Source organism: Neoarius graeffei, chromosome 9 (genome assembly GCF_027579695.1).
Source record: "Neoarius graeffei isolate fNeoGra1 chromosome 9, fNeoGra1.pri, whole genome shotgun sequence".
NCBI lineage: Eukaryota > Metazoa > Chordata > Actinopteri > Siluriformes > Ariidae > Neoarius > Neoarius graeffei.
The window spans coordinates 43,690,675-43,717,970 of record NC_083577.1 but is presented as its reverse complement, the minus strand read 5'-3'; the positions used below and the strand labels follow the sequence as shown (position 1 = coordinate 43,717,970).

Sequence of the window (27,296 nt, the reverse complement as noted above, 5' to 3'; positions counted from 1 at the left end):
AGTCACATGTACCAGCGAAATTAGCCATCAACCTGTCCGTACATATACAATTGACATAGGGTAGAGAGGACAGGAAGACAGGGATAAAGATGAAAAGGAAACACAACATGAGGAGAGAAAAGGAAAAAAAAAGAACACCCCCCCACTATGCTCCTGTCAGGAGTACAGTGTGGGAACATTTAAAAAACCTTTGCATAAGCACACAACAACACAAGTACACTTTAAACACGGGACTTGAGGGGGGGAATCAGGGGTAAGGGGGGGGAGGTAATCCAGCGCAAGCAAGCAGCTGTCCACTCCTGCAGCCATGAAGGCGCTGGTCACGCACCTGCTTGTCACACTGGGGGTAAAAATGGCGACCGCGGAGAGTTAGAGAGGAATGCGAGGAATGAGAGTGTCTCCCGGCAGTGACCTTCAGGGGGAAATGTTTCCTCAGCAATGGCCTGAACCAAGGCCGGTGCTGTCTCAGGACGCCGAATGTCGATAAGATATGAATTGTTTGGTCTATCCAGACGCAGTCTTTGCACGTCCATACCACTCGTCCATATCTGTCCATTCCGTCCATTCTATTCAAATTGATATCCGAAAAATGTATTCCTTGCAAAGCTGAAAGCTGCTCCGAGATTACAACCATTTTGTGGTTAAAGTTCTGAATGTCCACAGTCTGAGTGCCAACAGCTTTGCCCACCACTCCAATCATATCGGGCAGCTTTGTGGGGCTTTGAACATCTGTCACCATTGTCTGATTTCCTTGATATACCAGGGCAATGCCTAATCCAATCAGCAAAAGTCCTGTAATCATGGTTCCGAATAGGTAGATATCTTCAATGTCCTCCACAGAAAGAATCGCCAGGCACACGACCCGCCACCGCTCCCACGCGTCCATCATGTAACCAGCTGCAAACGTTCCAGCAGGACAAACGGGTTCCCCCGAACCCAAACTTCTCGTCGAGAAAACTGTCAATTTCTTTAGGAGACCAGTTTATTAATTCCATGCTTTTTTTAGTTTAGAAAGAAATGCAGGAAGAGTCTCTTCACAAAGTACAGCAGACGAGACAAGACACAGAAGCACAAGCAGGGAAAAAAGGAGGGAGAGGAAGGGCAGAAAATGCGACCGCCTTCCGTGGAAGCACGGAGAGAAAAAATCAATATATTAAAAAGGCTAAGTTTCCTGGAGAAATTTGAGGACTACTGCATGCCCAGAAAGAAGAAAACATCAGAACGGTATGTTTTCAGAAACAGAATGCAAAAAGAAGGTGAGTCCATGGAAAGTTGTGTGACAGACCTGTGTCTCGAGAGCCAGTCCTGTAACTTCGGCACACTGTGCGATTCTATGACCTCATAAGAGACCAAATTGTCATGGGTGCGTAGGACGAGAGTAAGGCTATGGTTATTAAAGGAAACGGACCTTACTCTCGAAAAGGCAATTCAGATTTGCCGGGCTTCTGAAAGCACAAAGCTGCAACTAAAGTCCTTTGACAATAACAGTGAAACAACGATAAAGTCTGTTGATGCAGTGCAAAAGTACAAGGAGAAATATGAAAAATCACAGTCACAGAAAATTAAATAGAAACGACATGAACAAAGGTGGGCGGCATGGTGGTGTAGTGGTTAGTGCTGTCGCCTCACAGCAAGAAGGTCCGGGTTCGAGCCCCGTGGCCGACAAGGGCCTTTCTGTGTGGAGTTTGCATGTTCTCCCCGTGTCCGCGTGGGTTTCCTCCGGGTGCTCCGGTTTCCCCCACAGTCCAAAAACATGCAGGTTAGGTTAACTGGTGACTCTAAATTGACCGTAGGTGTGAATGTGAGTGTGAATGGTTGTCTGTGTCTATGTGTCAGCCCTGTGATGACCTGGCGACTTGTCCAGGGTGTACCCCGCCTTTCGCCTGTAGTCAGGTGGGATAGGCTCCAGTTTGCCTGAGACCCTGTAGAAGGATAAAGCGGCGAGAGATAATGAGATGAGATGAAATGAACAAAGGCAATCAAAACAATATGGCAAAGACTCTGAAAGGTGTGGAAGTACACATGCGCCAAACAAGTGCCCAGCATATGGCAAAGAGTGTCGGAAATGTAAAGGTAAAAGTCATTTTGCTAGGACATGTTTCGCAAAGAAAAAGGTGCATGTAGTGGGACAGACAAAAGAGGCAAGTGACAGTGATGATGATCATGTACTGTATGTAGAGAAAGTATCATTTGTGGACAACGATGTCAATGCAGTTGAATGGATAGCCAACTTGGAAGTGGATAATGTAACAGTCCCAATGAAGATTGATTCAGGGGCATATGTTAAGATAAGATTAGATTAGATAAAACTTTACTGATCCCTTTGGGAGGGTTCCCTCAGGGAAATTAAGATTCCAGCAGCATCATTACAGATGAACAGAGAAAAGAAATAGAGAAAACTTCTAGATAAATTAAGTATTTACAGATACAAATATAAAAGAATAAGATATGGGAAAGAGAGGAAGGGGGCAAGGGGGGGCACAGCAGGAAAGATATTGCACTTTATATTGCACATTATGTTGCACATTGTAGCCCTGTGACGACCTGGCGACTTGTCCAGGGTGTACCCCGCCTTTCGCCCATAGTCAGCTGGGATAGGCTCCAGCTTGCCTGCGACCCTGTAGAACAGGATAAAGTGGCTAGAGATAATGAGATGAGATGAGATGAGATGAGATGAGATGAGATGAGATGAGATGAGATGAGATTGCACATTGTCCGGTATTGCTTATTGTTAGGTTAGGCTACTGCTCCTTCCCGTCCTCTGTCCTCCTGTTACCCCTCCTCCCCCCCAGAGAGGAGTTGTACTGTCTGATGGCATGAGGGACAAAGGAGTTTTTGAGTCTGTTCGTCCTGCACTTGGGAAGGAGCATTCTGTCACTGAACAGGCTCCTCTGGTTGCTGATGACGGTGTGCAGAGGGTGACTGGCATCATCCATGATGTTCAATAATTTGTCCTTAGACCTCTTCTCTGCCACCATCACCAGAGAGTCCAGCTTCATGCCGACCACAGAGCCGGCCCGCCTGATCAGTTTGTCCAGCCTGGATGTGTCCTTCTTGGATGTGCTGCCCCCCAGCACACCACAGTGTAAAACAGGACACTGGCGACCACAGACTGATAGAGCATCCACAGGAGTTTCCTGCAGATGTTAAAGGACCGCAGCCTCCTAAGGAAGTATAGCCTGCTCTGTCCCTTCCTGTAAAAGTGACTGGTGTTGCAAGTCCAGTCCAGCTGGCTGTCCAGCCACGGCCCGAGGTACCTGTAGGAATCCACAGCCTCCACCTTGACTCCCTCGATCAGAACTAGTTGTGACCTTGGTCTGGACCTCCCAAAGTCAATGACCAGCTCCTTGGTCTTCGAGGTGTTGAGCTGCAGATGGTTCCTGTTGCACCACACAGCAAAGTCCCTCACCAGGCTCCTATACTCCTCCTCTCTGTCGTCACTGATACACCCAACGATGGCTGTGTCATCGGTAAACTTCTGAATGCGACATAGCTCCGAGTTGTAGCAGAAGTCCACGGTGTACAGGGTGAAGAGAAGAGGGGCCAGCACCATGCCCTGGGGTGCTCCGGTGCTGCTAATTACAGTGTCAGACGTGATGTCCTTCAGCCTGACGTACTGCAGCCTGTCAGCGAGGTAGCTGGAGATCCAGGTGACCAGGCAGGGGTCCACTCGCACCCTGTTCAGTTTGTCCTGAAGCAATAGGGGCTGGATGGTGTTGAAGGCACTCGAGAAGTCCAAGAAGAGGATCCTCACCAGGGCTCGAAATTCGCGGTGGTCTGGTTGCCCGAGGCGACTTAATTTGTCATTTGGCGGGTAATTCCTGTCACTAGCCAGCCCGGCTGGCTAGTTGAAAATAAAAAATATATATGAAGCGAAGATTCAGACACACTGTCAACTAAAGCCACCACATATTAAGCGTGTGCCATGTCTGTGTTCATCGATGTGTTTATCGGCAAGACGGAAACTACCGAAGAATTCCGAATCATATCGTGTATGAGTCAGGCTGTCGTTTTTTCCACTACTGCGCATGCATATAACGCGTCTTGTTGAATATCGCGGTAATCACATGTAGTATTGGACCAGGTGGGTGGAGCACAGAAGCACTGCAGGCCAGAACTGAGTTCTCAATAAACTATTTATTGCTAGCTTACACACGTATTCTGGCTGGGGAGAGAGCTCCCTTTCTCTGCTCTCCTCTCCTTTTAAAGGGCGCGGTCACTGGGGAAGACACACAAACACAGGTTAATCCCCATCAGGTGCAATGATTCCACCACTTACCTTCCCTGACTCCGCCCTCCATTCACAGACCGCCGCTTGGCCACGCCCCCGCTGCCACATCACATTATCAAATTCAATAGATGTGGCCACATTATCACTCATTTAAAAACGTGTGTTGTTTTTTTGTTGTTGTTGTTTACATCTACATCTGCCAAAGCTACGTTGCGATGTGGAATTTTCTGAAAGGTGTACAGAAACCACCAGAGACGGGGACAAAGCAACCTCGGTCTAAGGAGGAGAAAAAGGCCGCCAATAAAGCATACAAGAAGGAGAAACAACAAAGGACTTATAAGCAAACGTGGGAGCAGGGTAGGCCTTGGCTGCGATATGATTTTTATGGAATAATTAATTTTTTTCAAGTTGATTCCAAGTCAATATGAAGCTCCTAATGTTTTCTGTCTCATAAATGGTTAAATACAGAAAGCATGTTGGACATATTTTGGGTGCTATACAGTAGTCATGATAGTAAGTATATTTGTTTTCAATACTCATACACCAAGTTGCCAAGTTTTCCAATATATTATTATTATTATTTGTTGATATTATATTATGGTGCTCTGTGTTGTTCTCATTTATGTATTTAACAACAGTATCAAAATACTCGGGTCTTGAAATAAATGCACATTAGTCATGAACAATGGTAACTACTCTCTTGTGTGTTATTTTTGACAGAAGTAAAATTCACACATGAACAAATTTTGGCTAGTTGATTTTCTGTTTGGTTAGTTACTTTGGAAGGTAACTAGTCTGGCTGGCTGGTGAAAAAATATATGAATTTCTAGGCCTGCTCACTGTGCAATTTCCCTTATCCAGATGCGAATGGGCTCGGTGTAGCAGGTAGAGGATGGCGTCTTCCACACCAACACCTGCCCGGTACGCAAACTGCAGACAGTCCTGGGCATGTTGTACCTGGGGTCTGAGGAGGCTGAGGAAGAGCCACTCCAACGTCTTCATCAGATGTGAAGTGAGTGCCACCGGTCGGAAGTCATTCAGCTCGCTGGGCCGATTCTTTTTGGGAACTGGAACAATACATGATGTCTTCCAGAGGGTTGGCACTCTCCCCAGCTGCAGGCTGAGGTTGAAGACATGTTGGAGTGGTTCACCCAGTTCAGCAGCGCAGGTCTTCAGTAGTTGTGAACACACCTTGTCCGGGCCTGCTGCTTTCCTGGGGTGAAGCTTCCTCAGGTGACCTCTGACCTGGTCTGCAGTAATGCATGGAGGAGTCTGTGTTGAGGAGGGGGAAGAGGGGGCTGCTGTGATGACTGGGGGGAGGTGTGTTGAGGAAAGAAGGAGAGATGGCTTTAGTGAGGGAGAGGGTGGGGGGACGTGGGCTGGTTGAACCGATTGAAGAAGTCATTCAACTCCTTCATCCTCTCCACTGTCCCCTCAACGACTCTGGTCTTTGTATTGTGGCCTGTGATGGTTTTCACACCTTCCCAGACCTCCCTCATGCTGTTCTCCTTCAGCTTCTGCTCCACCTTTCTCCTGTAGCTGTCCTTAGTTTCCCTCACGCAGCGTTTCACCTCCTGCTGTGCTGCTTTCATTGCCTCCCTATCCCTGCTCCTGAAGGCAGCCTTCTTCCTGTTGAGGACAGCTTTGACTTCCTGTGTTACCCATGGCTTGTTATTAGGGTAACACCGTACAGTCTTAGCGGGGGAGACCACGTCTGCACAGAAGTTGAGGTAATCTGTCAGACAGTGTGTCAGCCCCTCAATGGCTACATCCACACGACAATGGCAACGAAATTTTATTAACAAAAATAGTGCGTCCACATGGGCAACGGATCAGTAAAATATCAGGTACATATGGCATCGCAACACTTGCTGAAAACGATGCAATACACATGCCACACCTCTACGTGCGCTGTAAGATGGTCCCATCGGAGACACCAGAACAATAGAAGATGTAGGATGCATGCGCATAAATCCCTTCCTCTACCCGGCGTGAAGCACTCACAGGAATACACAACAAGAAGATGGCTGCGACTACGCGAGGAAATCTTGCTTTCTGTGTGTACAAATTAGTTTTATTAGTGTGCATAGTTTTAGATAACTTAATTTTCTTATTGTGTGTGAACATTTAGAAAAGCATTTTTATATAATTTATATAACTTTTTATATTGTGTGTGAACATTTTGAAAAGCAGTCTTATCCAATAAAAAAAGAAAAACAAGAAATGGTTCAGTTACTTGTTTATTTAAAAGAAAAGCTGTATACAAAAGTGAATGCAATGCAGTGGTTCATACAAAACAGTGAGAGTGCTGCTTGTTCTAGTCATGTGGTTGTGACGTCATCGTAAACAAATCTGTTCTACTCATCCAGACGACTTTGCAACGGCGCCGTTGCCAGATTTTTCCACTCTGGAACCCGTTCTCGTTTTGGGGCACCCAAAATGCCGGTGCCGTGTGGACGCCAGGCCGAAACGATAAACAATTTTATCAGATTCACCTGTATCCATTGCCGTGTGGACAGCCTCTATGTCCTCACAGTGTGGGCTAAGCAGCACATCCCAGTCCGTGATGTCATAGCAGTCTCTGAAGGCATCTTCAATTTCAGGGGACCACCTCCTGATGGAGCTAGTTGTTGCAGGCTCCCTTTGAACCAGGGGGGTGTACTTCGGCTGTAGAAGAACCAGGTTGTGGTCAGACTTCCTTAGTGGGGGGAGGGGTGTGACTCGGATGAAGAGAAGAAAAATGGTGCTTTAAGGCTATGCTTAGATCCAAAAGATCTGAATCAGTGGATCAAGAGAGAGCACTTCAACCTACCAACAAAGTCAGACATTACAAGTGCAATGGCAGGTGCACAGTTTTTCTCTAAACTCGATGCATCCTCAGGCTTCTACCAGCTTCAGCTAGATGAGGAACATGCAGAATTGTGCACATTTAACATGCCTTTTGGTAGGCACTGTTTTCTCCGCATGCCCTTCGGTATAGCCTCCCCTCCAGAGATTTTCCACAGAAATATCCAGCAGCTGTTTGATGGCATGGGGGGAGTTAGGTGTGTTTTTGGATGACATTATCATTTGGGGAAATTCAAAGTCTGAGCATTATGAGAGGCTAAGAAAAGTGTTGGCAAAGGCAAAAGAGTCAGGACTGAAGCTGAATGAACAAAAATGTCAGTTTGGGGTGCGTGAAATAACTTGCCTGGGAGACAAGCTATCCGCAGCAGGGATACACGCAGACCCTGAAAAGATAAGAGCAATTAAAGATGTGCCTCCAGCAAAAGAGAAAACTGAGCTACAACGTGCCCTGTTTGGGTGTGACTGTCAGGTGTCCACAAACCTTTGGCCGGATACTGTATGTACACGAACAAATATGACAATGCTCATCCAAAATTTTGCATATAAAAAAAATAGTCTTTGTGGGAGAACTGGGCCAAAGAGGAATGGGTCCAAATCTTGGTGCCCCCGTTAAAAAGAGACGGGCCTTCACTCTTTTACCCCAACATCGGCTGACTAACAGCTCCTCAAGGTGGAAAAAAAGAGGCTTGGGACATGGATATGAAAGCTCCAACTACTCCAGCCCAAATGGTGGCGGCTTAAGAGTGTGCCCTCACAACCAAGGGCAGTGCTTGCCTTTCCTGACACTGGGTGTGAATGATCAGGAACAGTGGGTGTTCTTTTTACAGTATGTATGCAACTTTCTATTCCTAGCCTGAAGAAAAACCTGCACACATTCTAAACAAAAAAAAAGGTGTGGTTGTTTTTTCAAGCCAAATCCTGGGTTGAGGCTGTTTTCATAGAAGAGTTATTTCTCATCAAGTGTTCTCTGCATAGGTGGAGCATAAGCACTGATCAGAGTGAGATAATTCCCATTCTGCAGATCTATGCGACATGTCATGAGTCGATCATTGACAGGAAGAGGATTCATATTCTTGAACTTATTAGACACAGCAAAACCTACACCAGTTGTTTTATCATGACCACCATTCCAGAAGATTGTATGACTTCTCTCAACAATATTACCTGAGTATGTCCTTCTGACTTCCGTTAGCGCACATATATCTATTTCTGCTTTCTCAAGTTACACTTTTCCTATGTCCACTGTGAGCCATATTAAAGTGATGTGACTTCCTCATGGGCGGCACGGTGGTGTAGTGGTTAGCGCTGTTGCCTCACAGCAAGAAGGTCCGGGTTCGAGCCCCGTGGCCGGCGAGGGCCTTTCTGTGTGGAGTTTGCATGTTCTCCCCGTGTCCACGTGGGTTTCCTCTGGGTGCTCCGGTTTCCCCCACAGTCCAAAGACATGCAGGTTAGGTTAACTGGTGACTCTAAATTGACCGTAGGTGTGAATGTGAGTGTGAATGGTTGTCTGTGTCTATGTGTCAGCCCTGTGATGACCTGGCGACTTGTCCAGGGTGTACCCCGCCTTTCGCCCGTAGTCAGCTGGGATAGGCTCCAGCTTGGCTGCGACCCTGTAGAACAGGATAAAGCGGCTAGAGATAATGAGATGAGACTTCCTCATTGCTGAGCTGGAAGGAGGCAGGGTTTCAGGTGGACTGAGGGAGGAGATCAGACTTTTTTTTTTCCCCATGACATCGTCGGGATTCAAACTCCCAGTGATGGAGCAAACGTTTTGTATGCCACCCAGGAGCCCATTACTTTAATTGCTGATCTTTCATTCTTTGTATCTGCATATTGTATAAAGTGTGTATACATACAGTATGCTACTGATCAGTTGTACTGAATAGGGTAACGCTTGAAATCTACTCTAAAGTTTCTTCAACAGACTGGTTTTTCAAGTGTGACTGATCCGGTAAGTCATTTATTTGTTTGTTTCAACTCATTTATTTATCTACAGTGGTGCTTGAAAGTTTTTGAACCCTTTAGAATTTTCTAAATACAGTATGACCTAAAACATCATCAGATTTTCACATAAATCCTAAAAGTAGATAAAGAGAACCCATTTAAACAAATGAGACAAAAATATTATACTTAGTCATTTATTTATTGAGGAAAATGATCTAATTTGATCTAATTAAAATGATCTAATGAGAAGTCCATCGTAGTAAACACTACGATGGACTTCTCATTGTAGCTGGGGATTTCAACCATGCAAATCTCAAAACAGTGTCTCCTCAGTTACATCAACACATTGACTTTGCAACACGGGGAAACAACACACTGGATCAGGTTTACACTACACTGAAAAGAGCATACAAGGCCTCCCCCATCTTGGTGCTTCAGACCACATCACTCAGTACGTTTACATGCACATCCAAATCGAACTGCTGTCAGTAATCGAGCAAAGGGTCCCAGCAGGGGTGCCAGAGAAATCCAGTCCTTCATGCACACAAGGAAATCGAGCTATTGTGTGAGGTACATTGTGCACCCGAGCCACAGGTGGCGCTACACGCCCCATCGTGTTGGTACACTTCCGGTTGTCGTCATGAAGAAGAGCTATTCAAGAGTGTAAACAAAGTTATCAGTTCCGTGTTCTCCATTGCGCGTTTTTCTCCCATCCATGAATTTTAATATATTCAACTCCTTAAGCTGAATGAGCATGAACTCTCTCTCCTCATTGCTCCAGAAGTGCACGTTTCTGCTCGCCATTTTCTCTTCTTCGTTTGTTCCTCCTGACCTCTTCTGCTGCTCGCTACTACTGTTGTCATGCTGACCGAGATTGTCGTGTTTCCCGCTTGTGGTCTCGTCACTCGTCACTTCCGGAAGGGGCAGTGCTGAAGTAAGTAGCTCGACTACGTAGCTCGATAGGGTATACATGCACTAAGTAGCTCGGCAAAAATCGCTTAATCTAGGTCGTGTAGCTCGATTATGAGAAATCAAGTTCGGTTCAGTTTCAGCCTAGCTAAGGTGTTTCCATGGCATTTAGAACTTCGATTTCAGTCGAGCAACGGCAGAAATTCGATTTTTTCTATGTGCATGTAAATGCACTGACTGTTATGCTAATGCCAGCATACAGGCTGAAGGTCAAAGTCACCAGACCAGTTCAGAAGCAGGTACAGGTATGGCCAGAGGGTGCTTCCTCAGCACTTCAGGACTGCTTTAACATCACAGACTGGGACATGTTTAAGCAGGCAGCCACTTACAACCACCAGATCAACATCCAGGAGTATTCAGACACTGTTACAGCCTACATTAGTAAATGCACTGATCATGTCACGGACACTAAGACCTTCACAGTACGGACCAACCAGAAACCATGGCTGATAGGGGAAGTCTATTGGTTACTGAAAGCCCGGAACGCTGCTTTCAGAGCAGGTGATGAGGCTGGTCTGAGATCAGCAAGAGCCAACTTGTCCCATGGCATCAGACTAGCAAAGAAGCAGTACAGTAGCAGGATAGCCCATCATTTCACTGACAGCAGAGACACAAGGAGCCTGTGGCAGGGGATACAGACCATCACGGACTATAAACCTCAACCACAGACCTTCGATAAGGATATCACTCTGCTGAACAGTCTAAACAACTTCTTTGGACGGTTTGAAGCCGACAACAGCATGCCTGCACAGAAGACACCACCCCTTCCGGTTGACCAGGTGCTGTCCCTGTCTCAAGCCAGTGTGAGGAGATCCCTCTCCAGGATCAACAGCCGCAAAGCTGTAGGACCTGACAACATTCCAGGTCGTGTGCTAAAGGACTGTGCAGAGGAGCTCATAGAAGTGCTCACAGACATCTTCAACACCTCCCTGAGCCAAGCTGTTGTCCCCACCTGCTTCAAGAGCACCACCATCATCCCCGTTCCAAAGAAGGCCTCTCGATCCTGCTTCAACGACTACTGCCCTGTGGCACTGACCCCCATCATTAGGAAGTGCTTCGAGCGGTTAGTCATGCAGCACATCAAATCCATCCTCCCTCCCGCCATGGACCCGTACCAATTTGCATATTGGGCCAATCGGTCCACTGAGGATGCAATCTCCACCGCTCTCCACTCAGCTCTCACTCACCTGGACACTAAGGACTCTTACATGCGGATGCTGTTCTTAGACTTTAGTTCAGCATTTAACACAATCATCCCCCAGCAGCTGATTCAGAAACTGGACTGTCTAGGACTAAACACCTCCCTCTGCAACTGGTTGCTGGACTTCCTGACTGGAAGACCACAAGCAGTCCGGGTTGGCAGCAACACATCCAGCACCATCATACTGAACACAGGGGCCCCCCAAGGATGTGTGCTCAGCCCCCTTCTCTTCACCCTGCTGACCCACGACTGCACACCAACACACAACAGTAACCTCTTCATCAAGTTTGCGGATGACACGACTGTGGTGGGACTCATTAACAATGATGAGTCATACTACAGGGACGAGGTGAGCCAACTGGCCGCGTGGTGCAGAGACAACAATCTCTCTCTTAATGTGGAGAAGATGAAGGAGATGGTTGTCGACTTCCGGAGAGCCTCCACCCAACATCCTCCACTGACCATCAATGGTGCCGCTGTGGAGAGAGTGAGCAGCACCAAGTTCCTGGGTGTATACCTCACTGAGGATCTCTCCTGGAGCAGCAACACCGCATCACTGGCCAGGAAAGCTCAGCAGGGCCTCTACTTCTTCCTCAGACTGAAAAGAGCTAGAGCACCAGCCCCTATCATGCAGACCTTCTACCACGGAACCATCGAGAGCATCCTGACCAGCTGCATCACTGTGTGGTACGGCGGCTGTACTGCATCCTGCCGGAAGACCCTGCAGCGCATGGTGAGAGCAGCTGAGAAGATCATCGGTGTCCCCCTACCCTCCCTTCAGGATATTTGCAACACACGCCTGGCCCGCAGAGCACTCAGAATTGCAGGCGACTCCACCCATCCCAACCACCACTTCTTCAGCCTCCTGCCTTCTGGGAGGAGAATGAGAAACCTCCAGGCAAGAACCAGCAGACTGAGGCCCTGTCCACACGGCAACACATTCAGGTGACTCCGATACAATTGCTTATCGTTTAGGCCTGGCGTCCACACGGCACCGGCATTTTGGGTGCCCAAAACGCAATCTTTTTGAGAACGGGTTCCAGAGTGGAAAGATCTGGCAACGTTGCCGTTGTGAAGTCGTCTGGATGAGTAGAACGGATTTGTTTACGATGACGTCACAACCATATGACTGTGAGTGCTTCACGCCGGGTAGAAGTGTAACGAACTCGATGCGAGTTGTCAACAAATCCTATAACTTGGTTCATGAAACGCGCTTACAAAATATTTTCACTGTGAATATTTATTGTGTAATGGTGCAAAGTGAGAGAGAGAGAGACTCTGCCCTTAGGGCAGAGTCAATCCCGCCAGCAAAAATAGGGAAAAAAAGGAGCGATCTCACCTCTTCAGATGTTGGTTTTAAGTCCGACAATACATTCCTCAAAAAGGGCGTAGAAGAGCAAATTAATCCATCAATGTGTAGCATTCAATTTATTCCGGACCATTAAAGACGCCGCCTTCCGCGTAGAATCATATGTCATCCTCGCCGCCATATTGGATAGGTCAAAGCGGAGAATAAAGATTAGCTGCATTTAACTGTACCAACAGGTTTGCCGTCCAAACGAGATCACATGGGATTACCTTTCACAGGTGAGACTGGAAAAATACTTTTCATTGTATTTGGTCATTATAATGTAATTTTACAAACAGATTTTCCTGACTTTGTGGCTAATATGAAGTCTCGCGCATAATAGTTTATGCGCATGCGTCCTTACTTCTTCTATTGTTCTGGTGTCTCCGAAGGGACCGTCTTACAGTGCCCCTAGAGGTGTGGCATGTGTATTGCATCGTTTTCAGCAAGAGTTACGTTGCCATATGGACCTGATATTTTACTGATCGTTGCCCATTTGGACCCGATATATTTTTAAATAACATCTCGTTGCCGTTGTCGTGTGGATGTAGCCTGAGAGACAGCTTCATCCACCAAGCCGTCAGGATGCTGAACTCCCTCCCAGGCCAGTACCCACTTCCCTTAATACACAAACCAAATGTCACCAGCCACTTTAACGAACTGTAACAAAATTCAATTGCACCATGTTAAAACTGTTTACAATACTGTCTACATGTTTTTTTTTTAAGTTAATTGCACTATATAAAAACTGTTGAGAACACTGTTTACACTTTTTACACATCTGATATATTTATACTTACACTGAAAATTCTGCTCATACTGCCATTTTTTTTTATAGTTAATTGCACTATATAAAAACTGTTTACAACACTGTTTACACTTTATACATCTTTAATCTTTGATAGACTTCACTGCTACACTGTTTATACTGTCATATCTGCCATATTTATACTTGCACTGAAAATTCTACTCATACTGCCATATTTATTTATTTATTTATTTATTTATATTTATACTGATAATTACTATACTGTCAGACTGCTGTTCCCGTTTACATTGTTCATTCTGTTTATATTGTCATTCGTCACATTTAAATTTATACCGTTAATTCTGTTCACACTGCCACATTTGCACTTTCTGGATTGCCACCATCTTTTCTTAGATAGCTTTAGCTTGTGTGTGTAAATAACCCCCCCCCCTTTTTTTTCTTTTTAAAGTTTATATCTTGTACCTATATTTTATATTTCATGTTTATTACTGTTTGCACTGCGGATAAGAGGGAAACGCAATTTCAGTTCTCTCTATGTCCTGCACATATGACATTACTGACAATAAAGTTGACTTGGACTTAATATTACATATCTGTGAGTAGCAAAAGTATGTGAACCTCTAGGATTAGCAGTTAATTTGAAGGTGAAATTACAGTCAGGTGTTTTCAATCAATGGGATGACAATCAGGTGTGAGTGGACACCCTGTTTTATTTAAAGAACAGGGATCTATCAAAGTCTGATCTTCACAACACGTTTGTGGAAGTGTATCATGGCACGAACAAAGGAGATTTCTGAGGACCTCAGAAAAAGCGTTGTTGATGTTCATCAGGCTGGAAAAGGTTACAAAACCATCTCTAAAGAGTTTGGACTCCACCAATCCACAGTCAGACAGATGGTGTACAAATGGAGGAAATTCAAGACCATTGTTACCCTCCCCAAGAGCGGTTGACCAAAAAAGATCACTCCAAGAGCAAGGCATGTAATAGTCGGTGGGGTCAGAAAGGACCCCAGGGTAACTTCTAAGCAACTGAAGGACTCTCTCACATTGGCTAATGTTAATGTTCATGAGTCCACCATCAGGAGAACACTGAACAACAATGGTGTGCATGGCAGGGTTGCAAGGAGAAAGCCACTGCTCTCCAAAAAGAACATTGCTGCTCATCTGCAGTTTGCCAAAGATCACATGGACAAGCCAGAAGGCTATTGGAAAAATGTTGTGTGGACGGATGAGACCAAAGTAGAACTTTTTGGTTTAAATGAGAAGTGTTATGTTTGGAGAAAGAAAAACACTGCATTCCAGCATAAGAAACATCCCATCTGTGAAACATGGTGGTGGTAGCATCATGGTTTGGGCCTGTTTTGCTGCATCTGGTCCAGGACGGCTTGCCATCATTGATGGAACAATGAATTCTGAATTATACCAGTGAATTCTAAAGGAAAATGTCAAGACATCTGTCCATGAACTGAATCTCAAGAGAAGGTGGGTCATGCAGCAAGACAACGACCCTAAGCACACAAGTCATTCTACCAAAGAATGGTTAAAGAATAATAAAGTAATGTTTTGGAATGGCCAAGTCAAAGTCCTGACCTTAACCCAATGGAAATGTTGTGGAAGGACCTGAAGTGAGCAGTTCATGTGAGGAAACCCACCAACATCCCAGAGTTGAATCTGTTCTGTATGGAGGAATGGGCTAAAATTCCTCCAAGCCGGGGTGCAGGACTGATCAACAGTTACCGGAAACATTTAGTTGCAGTTATTGCTGCACAAGGGGGTCACACCAGATACTGAAAGCAAAGGTTCACATACTTTTGCCACTCACAGATGTGTAAAATTGGATCATTTTCCTCAATATATAAATGGCCAGGTATAATATTTGTCTCATTTGTTTAACTGGGTTCTCTTTATCTACTTTAGGACTTGTGTGAAAATCTGATGATGTTTTAGGTCAGGGGTTCTCAACCTTTTGCAACCTGGGCCCCACCAAAGCTGGTTCATTGCAGTTGGGGGCCCCTCTTCTCGCCCCGCCCCCATCCCCCCCCAAACACACTCACCCGCAGTGACGCCACCCGACCTACAGCACCTTATATCGACCGATAGATAGATAGATAGATAGATAGATAGATAGATAGATAGATAGATAGATAGATAGATAGATAGATAGATAGATAGATAGCCCTGGGCTAGATTATTATTATTAGTAGTAGTAGTAGTAGTAGTAGTAGTAGCAGTAGCAGCAGTAGTAGCATTATCCATTCCATAGAAATACATAGGCCTATTATCATTATTAGGCTATTGTTATAATTGGCAGTAGCACCACATTTCTAATCTGCTTTCGGGCATTATTATAATTATAATTATTATAATTATTATTATGGCCTATTATCATTACTAAGCTGTTGGCAGTAGTACAAGACTTATGTTCTTTCAGGCATTATTATTATTATTAGGCCTATTATTATTATTATTATTATTATTATTATTATTATTATTATTATTATTGCTGTTGTTGGTTGTTGATATTATTATTATTATTATTATTAGTGTTTTTATTAGGTATTTTATTAGGCTTATCATTAGCTGGCTATTGATATCATTGGGAATTGGGACCAGGCGTGAATTTAGGTTTTACTTTTTACTGTGCCTTTGTGATCTGCATTTGCGTTAATGCGAGACCTGAGCCTGCTTTGCCTTACAAAGATCCTTGATTCTTGGCGAAATGTTTGACAAGCACAGTCTCAAGTCATCCTCAATTTGCGCACGATTGCGATATTTCGTTTTGAGCGCAGTCATTTTTGAAAATCCTGCCTCACACAAGTAGGTCGATGCGAATGGGATGAGCAGTTTCAAGGTTACGTCACACAGTTGCGGGTACTCCTGCATCAATGCTGCCCAGAATGTCGAAAGAGGGCATGAGGTGAAGACTGCCTTAAGTCTACTGTCACTCTTCAGCTCAATAAGCTGTTCCTGCATGTCAACTGGAAGTTTGTCAGCAGTACACACAAATGGATCTCGAACCCACGCAAAAGAGCGATAATCCTCTGTGAAGTATGCCGCAAACTGTTTTCTCATTACCGACAGGTGCTCTGACGCTGCTTGAAAGACAGATGAGAAATCGTGGGAAGTGCCTGCATTACTGATAAAGTCTGCAAGGCTTGGGAACATATCACAGTTCCCCCGACTGATGCGGCCACACCAGAGGTCAAGTTTTTGCTTGAAGGCATTCACTTTCTCTGCGAGAAGCAAAATGTGAGTTTCTCGGCCTTGCAAAGACAGGTTCAAGCCATTCAAGTGGTCAAATATATCGACCAAATAGGAGAGACACGCCAGCCACAAAGGGTCATCCAGATTTTTCGCCAGGTCTGAATTGATTTGTGTCAAAAACCGCTTCACCTCATCTCACAGCTCATACAAACATTGTAACACCCGCCCCCTGGACAGCCAGCGAACCTCAGTGTGCAGAAGCAGCTGTTCGTGCTCTGACCCCATCTCCTGACAGAGGACCTCAAACAAGCGAGAGTTTAGCGGCCGTGACTTGATGAGGTTGATCATTTTTACTGATTGGTTCAGCACAGATTCCAACAGAGACGGCATTTTTTTTGCAGCGAGTGCTTCGCGATGAACCATGCAATGGGTCCATTTTACAAGTGGAGCTACCTGCTTAACGCGAGCAGCTAGACCTTGCTCACGGCCCGTCATTGCTCGTGCGCCATCCGTGCACAAGCCAACGCATCGGTCCCACGCCAACCCATTCTCGCGAATAAATGAATCAAGGACATTGAAGATGGCCTCTTCAGTTGTGTGTGACTGAAGAGGGCGGCAAAAAAGGACATCCTCCTCAATTAATTTATCCCTGACATACCTGACATATGTAAGAAGCTGTGCCTGTCCAGCAATATCGGTAGACTCATCCAACTGCAAGGCATAGTATGGACTATTTTTAATAAACTGTATTAATTGCTCTCTGATATCATTGGACATATCAGCAATTCTCCAAGCAACTGTGTCATTTGAAAGTGGCACGGTGCCTAATTTGGCTGTTGCACTATCCCCGAAGAATATTCTGCACATGTCCTGCGCAGCTGGCAAAACGAATTTCTCGGCATCAGTGTGCGGTTTGCCTAGCTTACCTATTCTTTTTGCCACCACATATGATGCCTCCAGGCACTGCTTAGATACAGTGCTGTGCACGGAAATTGTTGCCTGTTGCTGATGCAGGCCATCACGCTTTCTTTGAAAGTATTCAAGCGGTTTGTCCTTCAGGCCAGCATGCTTCGTTTCGAGGTGCCTTTTAAGTTTGCATGGCTTCATGCTTTCGTTTGCCAGCACCTCGGCACACACGACACACTGAGGACGAAGATCAGAGGTGACAGTTAAACCAAACTGCAGGTATGATTCATCGTACCTCCGAAGCTTTCTCGCAGCTGGTGGTAGACCTACGTCAGTTGTCTTGGGTTTTTTGACAAGAAATCTATCCATTTTGTTAAAGTATTTGTGAATAAACGTGTGTAATAAAGTTGTAACGATAAGTCTGTAGTAGGCTAAGTCTGTAGTAGGCTAAGGGGGCTAACCAGAGGGAACGTATGGGGCTTATCAGTGAGAAACACGATCGATATCTTTATTCGGGGATTTTATAGTTGCAAATTTTAACGAGGTGTGAATGGTGTACTTACTCGTGTGAGTGTGTGTGTGTGTGTGTGTGTTAGTGTGTGTGTGTGTGTGTGGGACAGTTGGATTTTTCACACGCAGGGTGAAAAAGGCAAAGGGGTAGTAGACTAGCAGTAAGAAAACAACAAAAACAACAAATTATTTGGGTAGAGCTGAAATGGGGAAAGCAAAAATACAGTGTGGGGTAGTAGTCTTTAAAAAGACTGTTTGGGTTTTGCGCTGTATCGATGGATTGATGATAGTAGACTAGCGAGAGTCGGCACGAGTTAACTCGGCAAGAAACCAGACTAGTGTGTGTGTGGCAAGCACTCACACGGTGGCCACGGTATGCAGACTCACTCACGTGACGTTGCGTCATGTTCGCGTCACGGGCTTAAAATAACCTACACACAAGATTTTATGATAGATTGATGATAGATTTTATAATAGTATTGATTTGTATGTAATAGTCCAATGTCCTGCATTTTGACATGGGTAAATGTGTTGCATCTGCTTAGCTACTATAGCCTGTTAGCCCCAGATTTTTTTTTCCTCCATACATGAAGCCGACTCGCGACCCCCCTGGAGTACCTCTGCGCCCCACCAGGGGGGCGCGCCCCCCCGGTTGAGAACCACTGTTTTAGGTCATATTTATGCAGAAATATATAAAATTCTAAAGGGTTCACAAACTTTCAAGCACAACTATATTTTAGCCTGTATATGAAAAACCTGCTGAGTTTCACTGCTTGGTTCAGGGTTCTAACTAGACCAAAATATCAGCATAGTGGCACCAGTCATAACGGCCAGTGCATTGTCGCCCCTCACAGCAAGAAGGTTCTGGGTTCGAGCCAAGCAGCCTACGGGGGGCCTTTCTGTGTGGAGTTTGCATTTTCTCCTCCATGTCTGCATGAGTTTCCTCCGGGTGCTCTGGTTTCCCCCACAGTCCAAAGACATGCAGGTTAGGCTAATTGGTGGTTCTAAATTGACCATAGGTGTGAATGTGAGTGTGAATGGTTGTGAAGATTCTCAGTCATCCAGGTCATAGTAAACTGTGGGTGGTAAGAGAGAGCAACTGGACTTGCTTGAAGATTCTTGAAGATATTTCACCTCTCATCCGAAAGGCTTCTTCAGTTCTGTCTGACTAATAGGGAGTATCAGGTATTTATCCTCTGATGGATGAAAAGCAATCCTAAGGTGTTGTTGAGCCATCCTGTTGGTGTGGTTCACTGGCGGTTGGCTGTGAACGGCCTAGAGAGTCGTTGGGGTGATCAATGGTTGTTGGTTCTCTCTGTCTTCCTGTGAGTCACTGAAAACAGCTGGGTTTTGGTGGGCATTCAGTTGTCTGGGAAGTGTGCCAAGTGCTGGCACACTTCCCAGACAACTGGATGCACACCAAAACCCAGCTGTTTTCAGTGACTCACAGGAGGAAAGGAAAATTATCCAATATTACATATCTGAGTGGCAAAAGTATGTGAACCTCGAGGATTAGCAGTTAATTTGAAGGTGAAATTAGAGTCAGGTGTTTTCAATCAATGGGATGACAAGCAGGTGTGAGTGGGCACCCTGTTTTATTTAAAGAACAGGGATCTATCAAAGTCTCATCTTCACAACACGTTTGTGGAAGTGTATCATGGCATGAACAAAGGAGATTTCTGAGGACCTCAGAAAAAGCATTGTTTATGCTCATCAGGCTGGAAAAGGTTACAAAACCATCTCTAAAGAGTTTGGACTCCACCAATCTACAGTCAGACAGACTGTGTACAAATGGAGGAAATTCAAGACCAGTTCAAGAACTCAACACAAAAATGCCCCCCATCAGCCACTGGGTTCAAACCCAGAACCTTCTTGCAGCAAAGCGATAGTGCGAAGCATTACCGTGCTATGTGTAAAAAAATAAGAAGAATAATGAGTAAAATATTTAGGTACTAATGATTGAAATAGAATAAGTATTGTGTTTCATGTCATTTTCTCTCTGTCAGTTTGTTCAAGCTGTCCTGAGTGAAATTTGCTGATGGTTAACAGACACTGTATGACACCCAGTCATGGATGGACACATATCCAGATTGCTGCTGATATTTATTCTGTTGGTACTATCAGGATTTTTACTGCTTATTCTCAGCATGTTTAGGAACGTGAGTACAGCATTTTCAACACTTACTTAATGTGAGCGATAAGCACAGTTGATGAGTGATCAGGCAGCTTCTCTATCAAACTGTGGGCATGTTTTCTTTAAAGAGAATGCAACACCTAAAAAAAAAATCAACATTATCTTGTAAATTCCAAAACTCACAATACCAGCTTACTCGCACAGCTTGCAATTTCATGACCTCGATTTACAACCCTAAATCAGGACAAGTTGGGACAGTATGTTGACATTAAAACAAAAAACAATGATTTGTAAATAATCTTTGACCTGTATTGCACCCAAAGTAATACACTTGTGTCAGTAAACCTGCTGAGAAAGAACAAACTACGAGCATGGACACTCTGGAGTACAGCGCCCTCTGTCTCCAGCCTACTGAAACTCAGCTGTCTCTCATTTCCTTAATCACCTGTCCCTCTATTTAAGCTCCCCAAACAAACACTCCAGTGTGAAGTATTATTCTGCCTGCTCAGTACATACCAAGCCTTGTTTCTTCTGACAGCTTCTTGTATGTACTGTTGCACACCTTAAGACCTGTTTGCATGAAGAACGGGAAAAAATAACACCTGAATTGCTTCAGCACGTGATGTTAGTCCCTAAAAATCTTTTAAGTGTTGTGAGAAGGAATGCCAACTTTACAAAGTGTCAAATGCTTGACTGTTCCAAAATGGCAAATGCTTTACCGACTCTTTCGCTTTCTCTCTCACATTTTTGCTCTTTGCCTTATCTTCCCTGTGTTGTTCGCCAATCGCCCGACCCTAGCTTGTTTTCTGATTCTAGTCTCTCGTCTTGGCTTTGATTGTCAGTCTGTCCCCGCTCTGCTTATACATCTGTAAGTGCCTGCATTCTAATAACTAGCACAATGTTTGATGTTTTACCTCATTTACTACTTTTTTTTTCCAAAATCGACACTTGTTTCAATTTTGATTCTTGCAACACATTTCAAAAAATATTGGGAAGGTAAAGCTTTTGCCACTTTGTAAACTTGGCATTTTTCTCACAACACTTAAAACATTTTTAGGGACTGACACCAAGTGCTGAAGCAATTCAGGTGTTTATTTTGTCCCATTCTTCATGCAAACAGGTCTTAAGGTGTGCAAAAGTACAGGGTTGTCATTGTCATATTTTTCATTTCAAAATTCGAGTTTATTTTTCAAGTCAAGTTTATTTTATAGCGATTTTAACAATAGACATTGTCGCAAAGCAGCTTGACAGAATTTTAATGACTTTAAACATGAGCTAATTTATCCCTAATCTATCCCCAATGAGCAAGCCTGTGGTGACAGTGGCAAGGAAAAACTTCCTCAGATGACATGAAGAAGAAACCTTGAGAGGAACCAGACTCAAAAGGGAACCCATCCTCATTTGGGTGATAACAGTGTGATTCTAACATTTTTAAAGTTTTAACATGAAGTCTGTTTTGCTGAAGTTATAAACTCTTCATTGATGGAAACTTGAGGCAAATCTGTTCGTAACAACTGCAGTCCTAAAGTTAGCAAGTCAACTGTAGTACTCAGTCATAAAAGCATTACTGTAAGTGTCCAGAGCATCTTCCAAGTGTGACTTTCAACTGTCCATATGGGGCCATCCTCCACGCAAGCGATGTGATGAGACTCCAGCCAGACGTAGGGCTTCAGGATGGATCAGGCAGGTCCGAGGAGCAGAAGAGGTCAGCATCTCGATCTCAGGATTGACCTGTAACTCAGAGTGATGGGGGGGGAGAGAGAGAAAATAGGTTGTTAGGTATGGCCAATGTCACCTGATGAGAAGGAACAGTATACATTTTGTACTGAGTGCAAGCAGGGACTCTGGCAAAACTAACTATGACAGCATAACTAAAAGGGGAGAGCCAGAAGGTAACACAGACATGAGGGCGCCCCGAGACACAAAGCAGCCAGCCGCTACACCATCAACAAACTCAAGTGAGTGAGGGACTGACAGCATCCATACATCCCAGCTTACCAAAACACTCTATGCCTGAGGACCCTCCAGATCAACTCCTTTAGTTGATAATAGAAATGTTTTCAGCCTAGACTTTAATGCAGAGACTGTGTCTGAGTCCTGAACACTACTTGGAAGGCTGTTCCATAACTGTGGGGCTTTGTAAGAAAAGGCTCTGCCCCCTGATGTAGCCTTCACTATATGAAGTACCAGCAGATAGCCTGCATCTTTTGATCTAAGTAGGCGTGGTGGGTCATAAAGGACCAGAGTGTAACAGTGGCACGTAAGTTTAGAAATTTGGTATTTGACTGACTATGCCACCTAGGGTGGGGGAAGGCCCCTAGGAACCTCGATATCACACCAATGTATTACAAAAACAGGACACAGGTTCGAAAGACACTCTTAGGCCAGAGATATGTTCACAATCATATTTATTAAAATCACAAGTTATGCAATAATTAAAACACTATTCACAGTTCACGGAATTGACAACAGGCACAATGTGCAAAATATGCAGATGGGCTGGAACGAAGAACCAGGCTGTAAGGTCAGCTTGGACAGACCCTGAGCCACCATGAGAATCCAAATTAACAACCAATACGATACAATAAACACATCACAAGGACATCAAACAAACATTTATGAGGCTGTGTCATACAGGGGCATCACCATAACACTCCAGGGCACATATGGCCCATTCAACAAAGGGGGTGGGATGGGAACAGAGGGGGCCAGGTGACATACGCACGTGGCACACTGGGGACAAGGCTGCTCTCTGCTGTTATATTGCTATTAGAAAGGGGTAAGAAGAATAACGAGCTAGGGTCAGAGTTGGGGCTTACCACAGGCAGCACGGAGGAAAGGGACAGCAAAGACCCTGAAAACACCACACGTGAAAGAATAAACACAAATTAAGCAAATAAGCACTGCAAGAGAATATAAAAATCACCAACTGTGCATGCAGCGAAGGAAACATGAAGGACTTCCACCACCTGAAGACCGGCTGCTCTGGACAGAGCTCCCAGTACCTACCCAAAGAAAGAGAAGAGAGATTGAACACAGGGTAATAGTCAACAATGTTGGCTACCAAATCTCCAAACCGAGGGAAAACGAAATACTTATCCTATGCAGCAGAGAGCTAGCAAAGAGTTGACATGGACATACAGGACCAGCAGAGGAGGGAGTGCAGCCGCCCTGGTTGCCACACCTGCATACAACCACTCACTACTAATATGCTAATCCACACACACACACACACACACACACACACACACACACACACACACACACACACACCTCACAAACACTCAAGAGCAATTAGCTGGTGCATGCAACACCAGAGGCACTACACAACCCCAGCCACTAATCACCAGACAACAGAAAGTAAATCAAAACACAGACAAGACGTAAGTAAATTAAATCACACAAAAACACAAATACATAATCGCGAACATAGCCCGCGTTAATTGTGAAAACAATAAACATCAACTCAGACAGGGGACTAGACAGAATAGCCAATGCAGAGATGGAATGGCTGCCCGAAATGGACGTGGACCAACACAAGATGGCAACGGAACAGCAACTTGCCGTCGGTGTGGGAATCCACGGCGAGTGTACGATTCCACTGCAGATACCAAACGATGCTAAATGAAAACAGGCTCACTGATTGACAGGACCGACACAATTAGACCGCTCGCTTCAGCTGGTTCGGGTGTCATTCAAGCCACCGCTAAGGCTTGCCCAGACCTCAATCATAAACCTCGACTAGACCAAAAAGAACACTGAAGGCAAAGAACCCCTGGCAACACTACTCCCAGCTGAAATGGGAGACTTCACGCCAGCCACCACACAGGTGCACTGGCTACAATGCCACAGCGGAATGAGAGGATCCTACGGCACTCAATACTGACTTTTTATCAGAATAAAAGTCGCGCCAGTACTCCCCTTGCTTGTGGCTCCGCCAACCACAAACCTGGAATAATCATGACTCAGATTGAGGGGTGTAGCCCAATCGGTCACAAGAGGTTCACTCAGGAACTGTGGCGCGAGACCATTCAGTGCTTTCAAGGTCAATGGTAGCATTTTATAAACAAGTTTCTAGTTCTAGTAAGGACTCTTGCTGCTGTATTTTGAACTAACTGGAGCTTGTTTACGTACTTATTGGAACATCCAGACAGTAAGGCATTACAGTAATCCAACCTGGAGATAACAAAAGCATGAACTAGGTTTTTCTGTGTCGTGTAGTGACATTAAATTTTTTATCTTAGTAATATTTCTGAGATGAAAGAAAGCTTTCCGGGTAATGTTATCGATATGAGTTTCAAATGAAAGACTGGGGTCAATAATCACCCCGAGGTCTTTTACTGCTGCACGTGAAGAAACAGAAAGGCCATCCAGAGTTACTGTGTAATCAGAACACCTACTTCTAGCTGCATGTGGTCTGAGTACAAGTACTTCTGTCTTGTCAGAGTTAAGCAGAAGGAAGTTAATATGCATCCAGTGTCTAATGTCCTTTATACATTCCTCAATTCTATTAAGCTGGTGTCTCATCTGATTTTGCAGAAACGTACAACTGTGTGTCATCAGGATAACAGTGAAAATAAAATACCATGCTTACGAATAATATCACCAAGAGGTAACATATATAAAGAAAAAACTAGTGTGGTTAAGACAGAAGCTTGTGGAACACCAAACTTTACTTCAGTATGTCTAGAAAAATCACCATTTATATCAACATACTGATAGTGATCAGTTAAATAAGAGCTGAGCCAGGAGAGGGCCATTCCCTTAACTCCCACAACATTTTTCTAGTCTATCCAAAAGAATGGAATGATCAATGGTATCAAATGCTACACTAAGATCAAGCAACACAAGCAGCGAGACACAACCCTGATCAGGTGCCAATAGTCGGTCATTTACTACTTTCACCAGTGCTGTCTGAGTGCTATGATGAGGTCTAAATCCTGACTGATGCATTTCATGGATGTTATTCCTATGCAAATATGAGCATAACTGCTGTGCCACAGCTTTTTCTAGGATCTTGGAAATAAAGGGGAGGTTTGATATTGGCCGATTATTGGACAGCTGACAGGGATCAAGGTCAGGATTTTTAATCAGGGGTTTCATCACTGCAAGTTTAAAGGATTTGGGTACATGGCCAATCCTAAGAGAAGAATGTATTATTTTTAGAAGTGGTTCAATTACTTCAGGTATTATCTGTTTGATTTGGCATGTAGGTAAGGGATCTAGTACACAAGTTGAGGATTTGGATGCGGAGATTAATGAAAGTAGTTCGATTTCTCTAAGTGGAGTAAAACACTCTAATTGCTGATCTGATACATTTATATTGTTAACTACAGGGTCACTTAAATTGTCACTTAAAGTTGTCTGACCTTAAATTAGTAGTTTGAATTTTTTTGTCGGATATTTTCAATCTTGTCATTGAAAAAAATTCATGAAGTCGTTACTCCTGCATACTGCAGGTGTGCATGTGTCTATAGTGGTCTTATTCCTGGTTAATTTTCCAACAGTATTAAATAGGAATCTAGGATTATTTTTGTTATCTTCTATTAGGGAGGACAGAGATGTTGATCTAGCAGCACTAAGATATTTTCTTTGCTTCAGGAAGCTCTCCTTCCAAGCTAATTTGAACGCTACAAATCTTGTTTGATGCCATTTATGCTCCAAATTTCAAGTGGTCTGTTTTAAAGTGTGAGTGTCATCGTTATACCAGGGTGCTAATTTTTTCTCTCTTATCATTTTTCCTTTTAAGAGGAGCTACATTAGGCTGCTGGGCCATAGAAGGTTCACGCTGCACGCTGCATGCTGCACACTACACGCTACACGCGTGTAAAGAAAAGTGGACAAACGTAGCATGACTTGCTCTGGGCCATAGAACGGCGTTCACGTTGCGCGCTGCACGCTGCACACTTCACGCGTGAAGCGTGAAATGAACATGCACACTTTTTTCTAGGCGTGAAGATGGAAATTCCAGTCAATGCATGCGGTCACCGCCGCGCCAGCCAATCAGAACGGGTCTAGGGAGATAACTCTATGCTTTCAGGGGAAAACTTCAGAAAAAATATAATTGAATGGTATAATTGAAAAATAGTTCTTCATCGGGATTGTCAAGCAGATTATAGAATGTTCGGTGAAATTCACCACGGGTTTCTCTCAGAAGGAAGTGTTCTCGGCTCCAAATTCTGTTCCTTTTTCTCTTCCTCTGTCTCAGTAAAAGCAGAATGAGGCAATCGTCGTCATCCGAAGAGTCCGTATTGTTGGTTACTCGGTCAAAGTAGAACAGACGCAACACGTGAACATCCAAGCATGAAGTTTAATGGCCCAGGGTCTGGTTCTTCACGTGAACGTGTAGCGTGTAGCGTGCAGCATGCAGCGTGCAGCGTGAACCTTCTATGGCCCAGCAGCCTTATCTAAAGTATAGCGGAACTTTGACTCTAAGCATTCAGTTGCCTGATCAAGTTCTGCGGGGGCTGACAGTGACCCAATCAAAGTTGATAACTCTGGGAGATCATTTTATAAAACTGTGCAGTAGTTGACATGAATGTATGTTTAACACAGTAGCGTGGTGAGGTGCATATATTATTACTCAGACGTATTTTGAATGAGATGAGATAATGATCTGAGAACTTCAGATTGTGGAAGTGTGACTAACTATATTTTCTATGTTTAACCCGTATGTTAGTATTAGATCGAGAGTGTGACCACCATTATGGGTTGTTCCTAGGACACTCTGATTAACCCCTACTGAAACTAAAATGGACACAAACGCTGTTTTCAAAGGGTCTTCTGAGTAATTGAAGTAAATATTAAAATCTCAGACAACTAAAGATTTGTCTAAGGAAATAACCAGGTCTGAGATAAAATCTGCAAATTCAGAAAATCTCAGAATATGGCCCCGGAGACCTGTAAATAATAATTAACGGAATTAACTGGGTAGACTTGTCTTTTGAGGCTACATACATTATATTAGTATGAAGAACTTCAAAAGTATTACATTTATAACCAGGTTTTTGTGTTACACCTAGGTAATCTTTATAAATAACCGCGACGCCTCTTCCTCTGCCAGTTAGGCAAGGCTGGTGTATATACAGTAACTGTATCCAGGAGGACTAGCTTCATTGAAAGCTATATATTCATTTGGCTTAATCCAGGTTTCTGTTAAACACAGTGCATTAAACTCCTGATCACTAATAAATTAATTAACAATTAGCACTTAAGAGATCTAATATTTAATAG

General features: G+C 44.3%; 1 protein-coding gene across 1 annotated transcript in view; it reads left to right on the top strand.

Annotated features, from left to right (window-relative positions):
• Positions 1-8,788: 8,788 nt before the first annotated feature.
• The window catches only part of LOC132891703 (NXPE family member 3-like), a 31,919-nt gene continuing 13,411 nt past the window's right edge, over positions 8,789-27,296 (top strand). The window contains exons 1-2 of the mRNA XM_060929562.1: positions 8,789-9,029; positions 19,936-20,088. Coding sequence (XP_060785545.1) covers positions 19,999-20,088 — 90 coding nt within the window. The 5' untranslated portion in view covers positions 8,789-9,029; positions 19,936-19,998. The remainder of the gene's footprint in view (positions 9,030-19,935; positions 20,089-27,296) is intronic.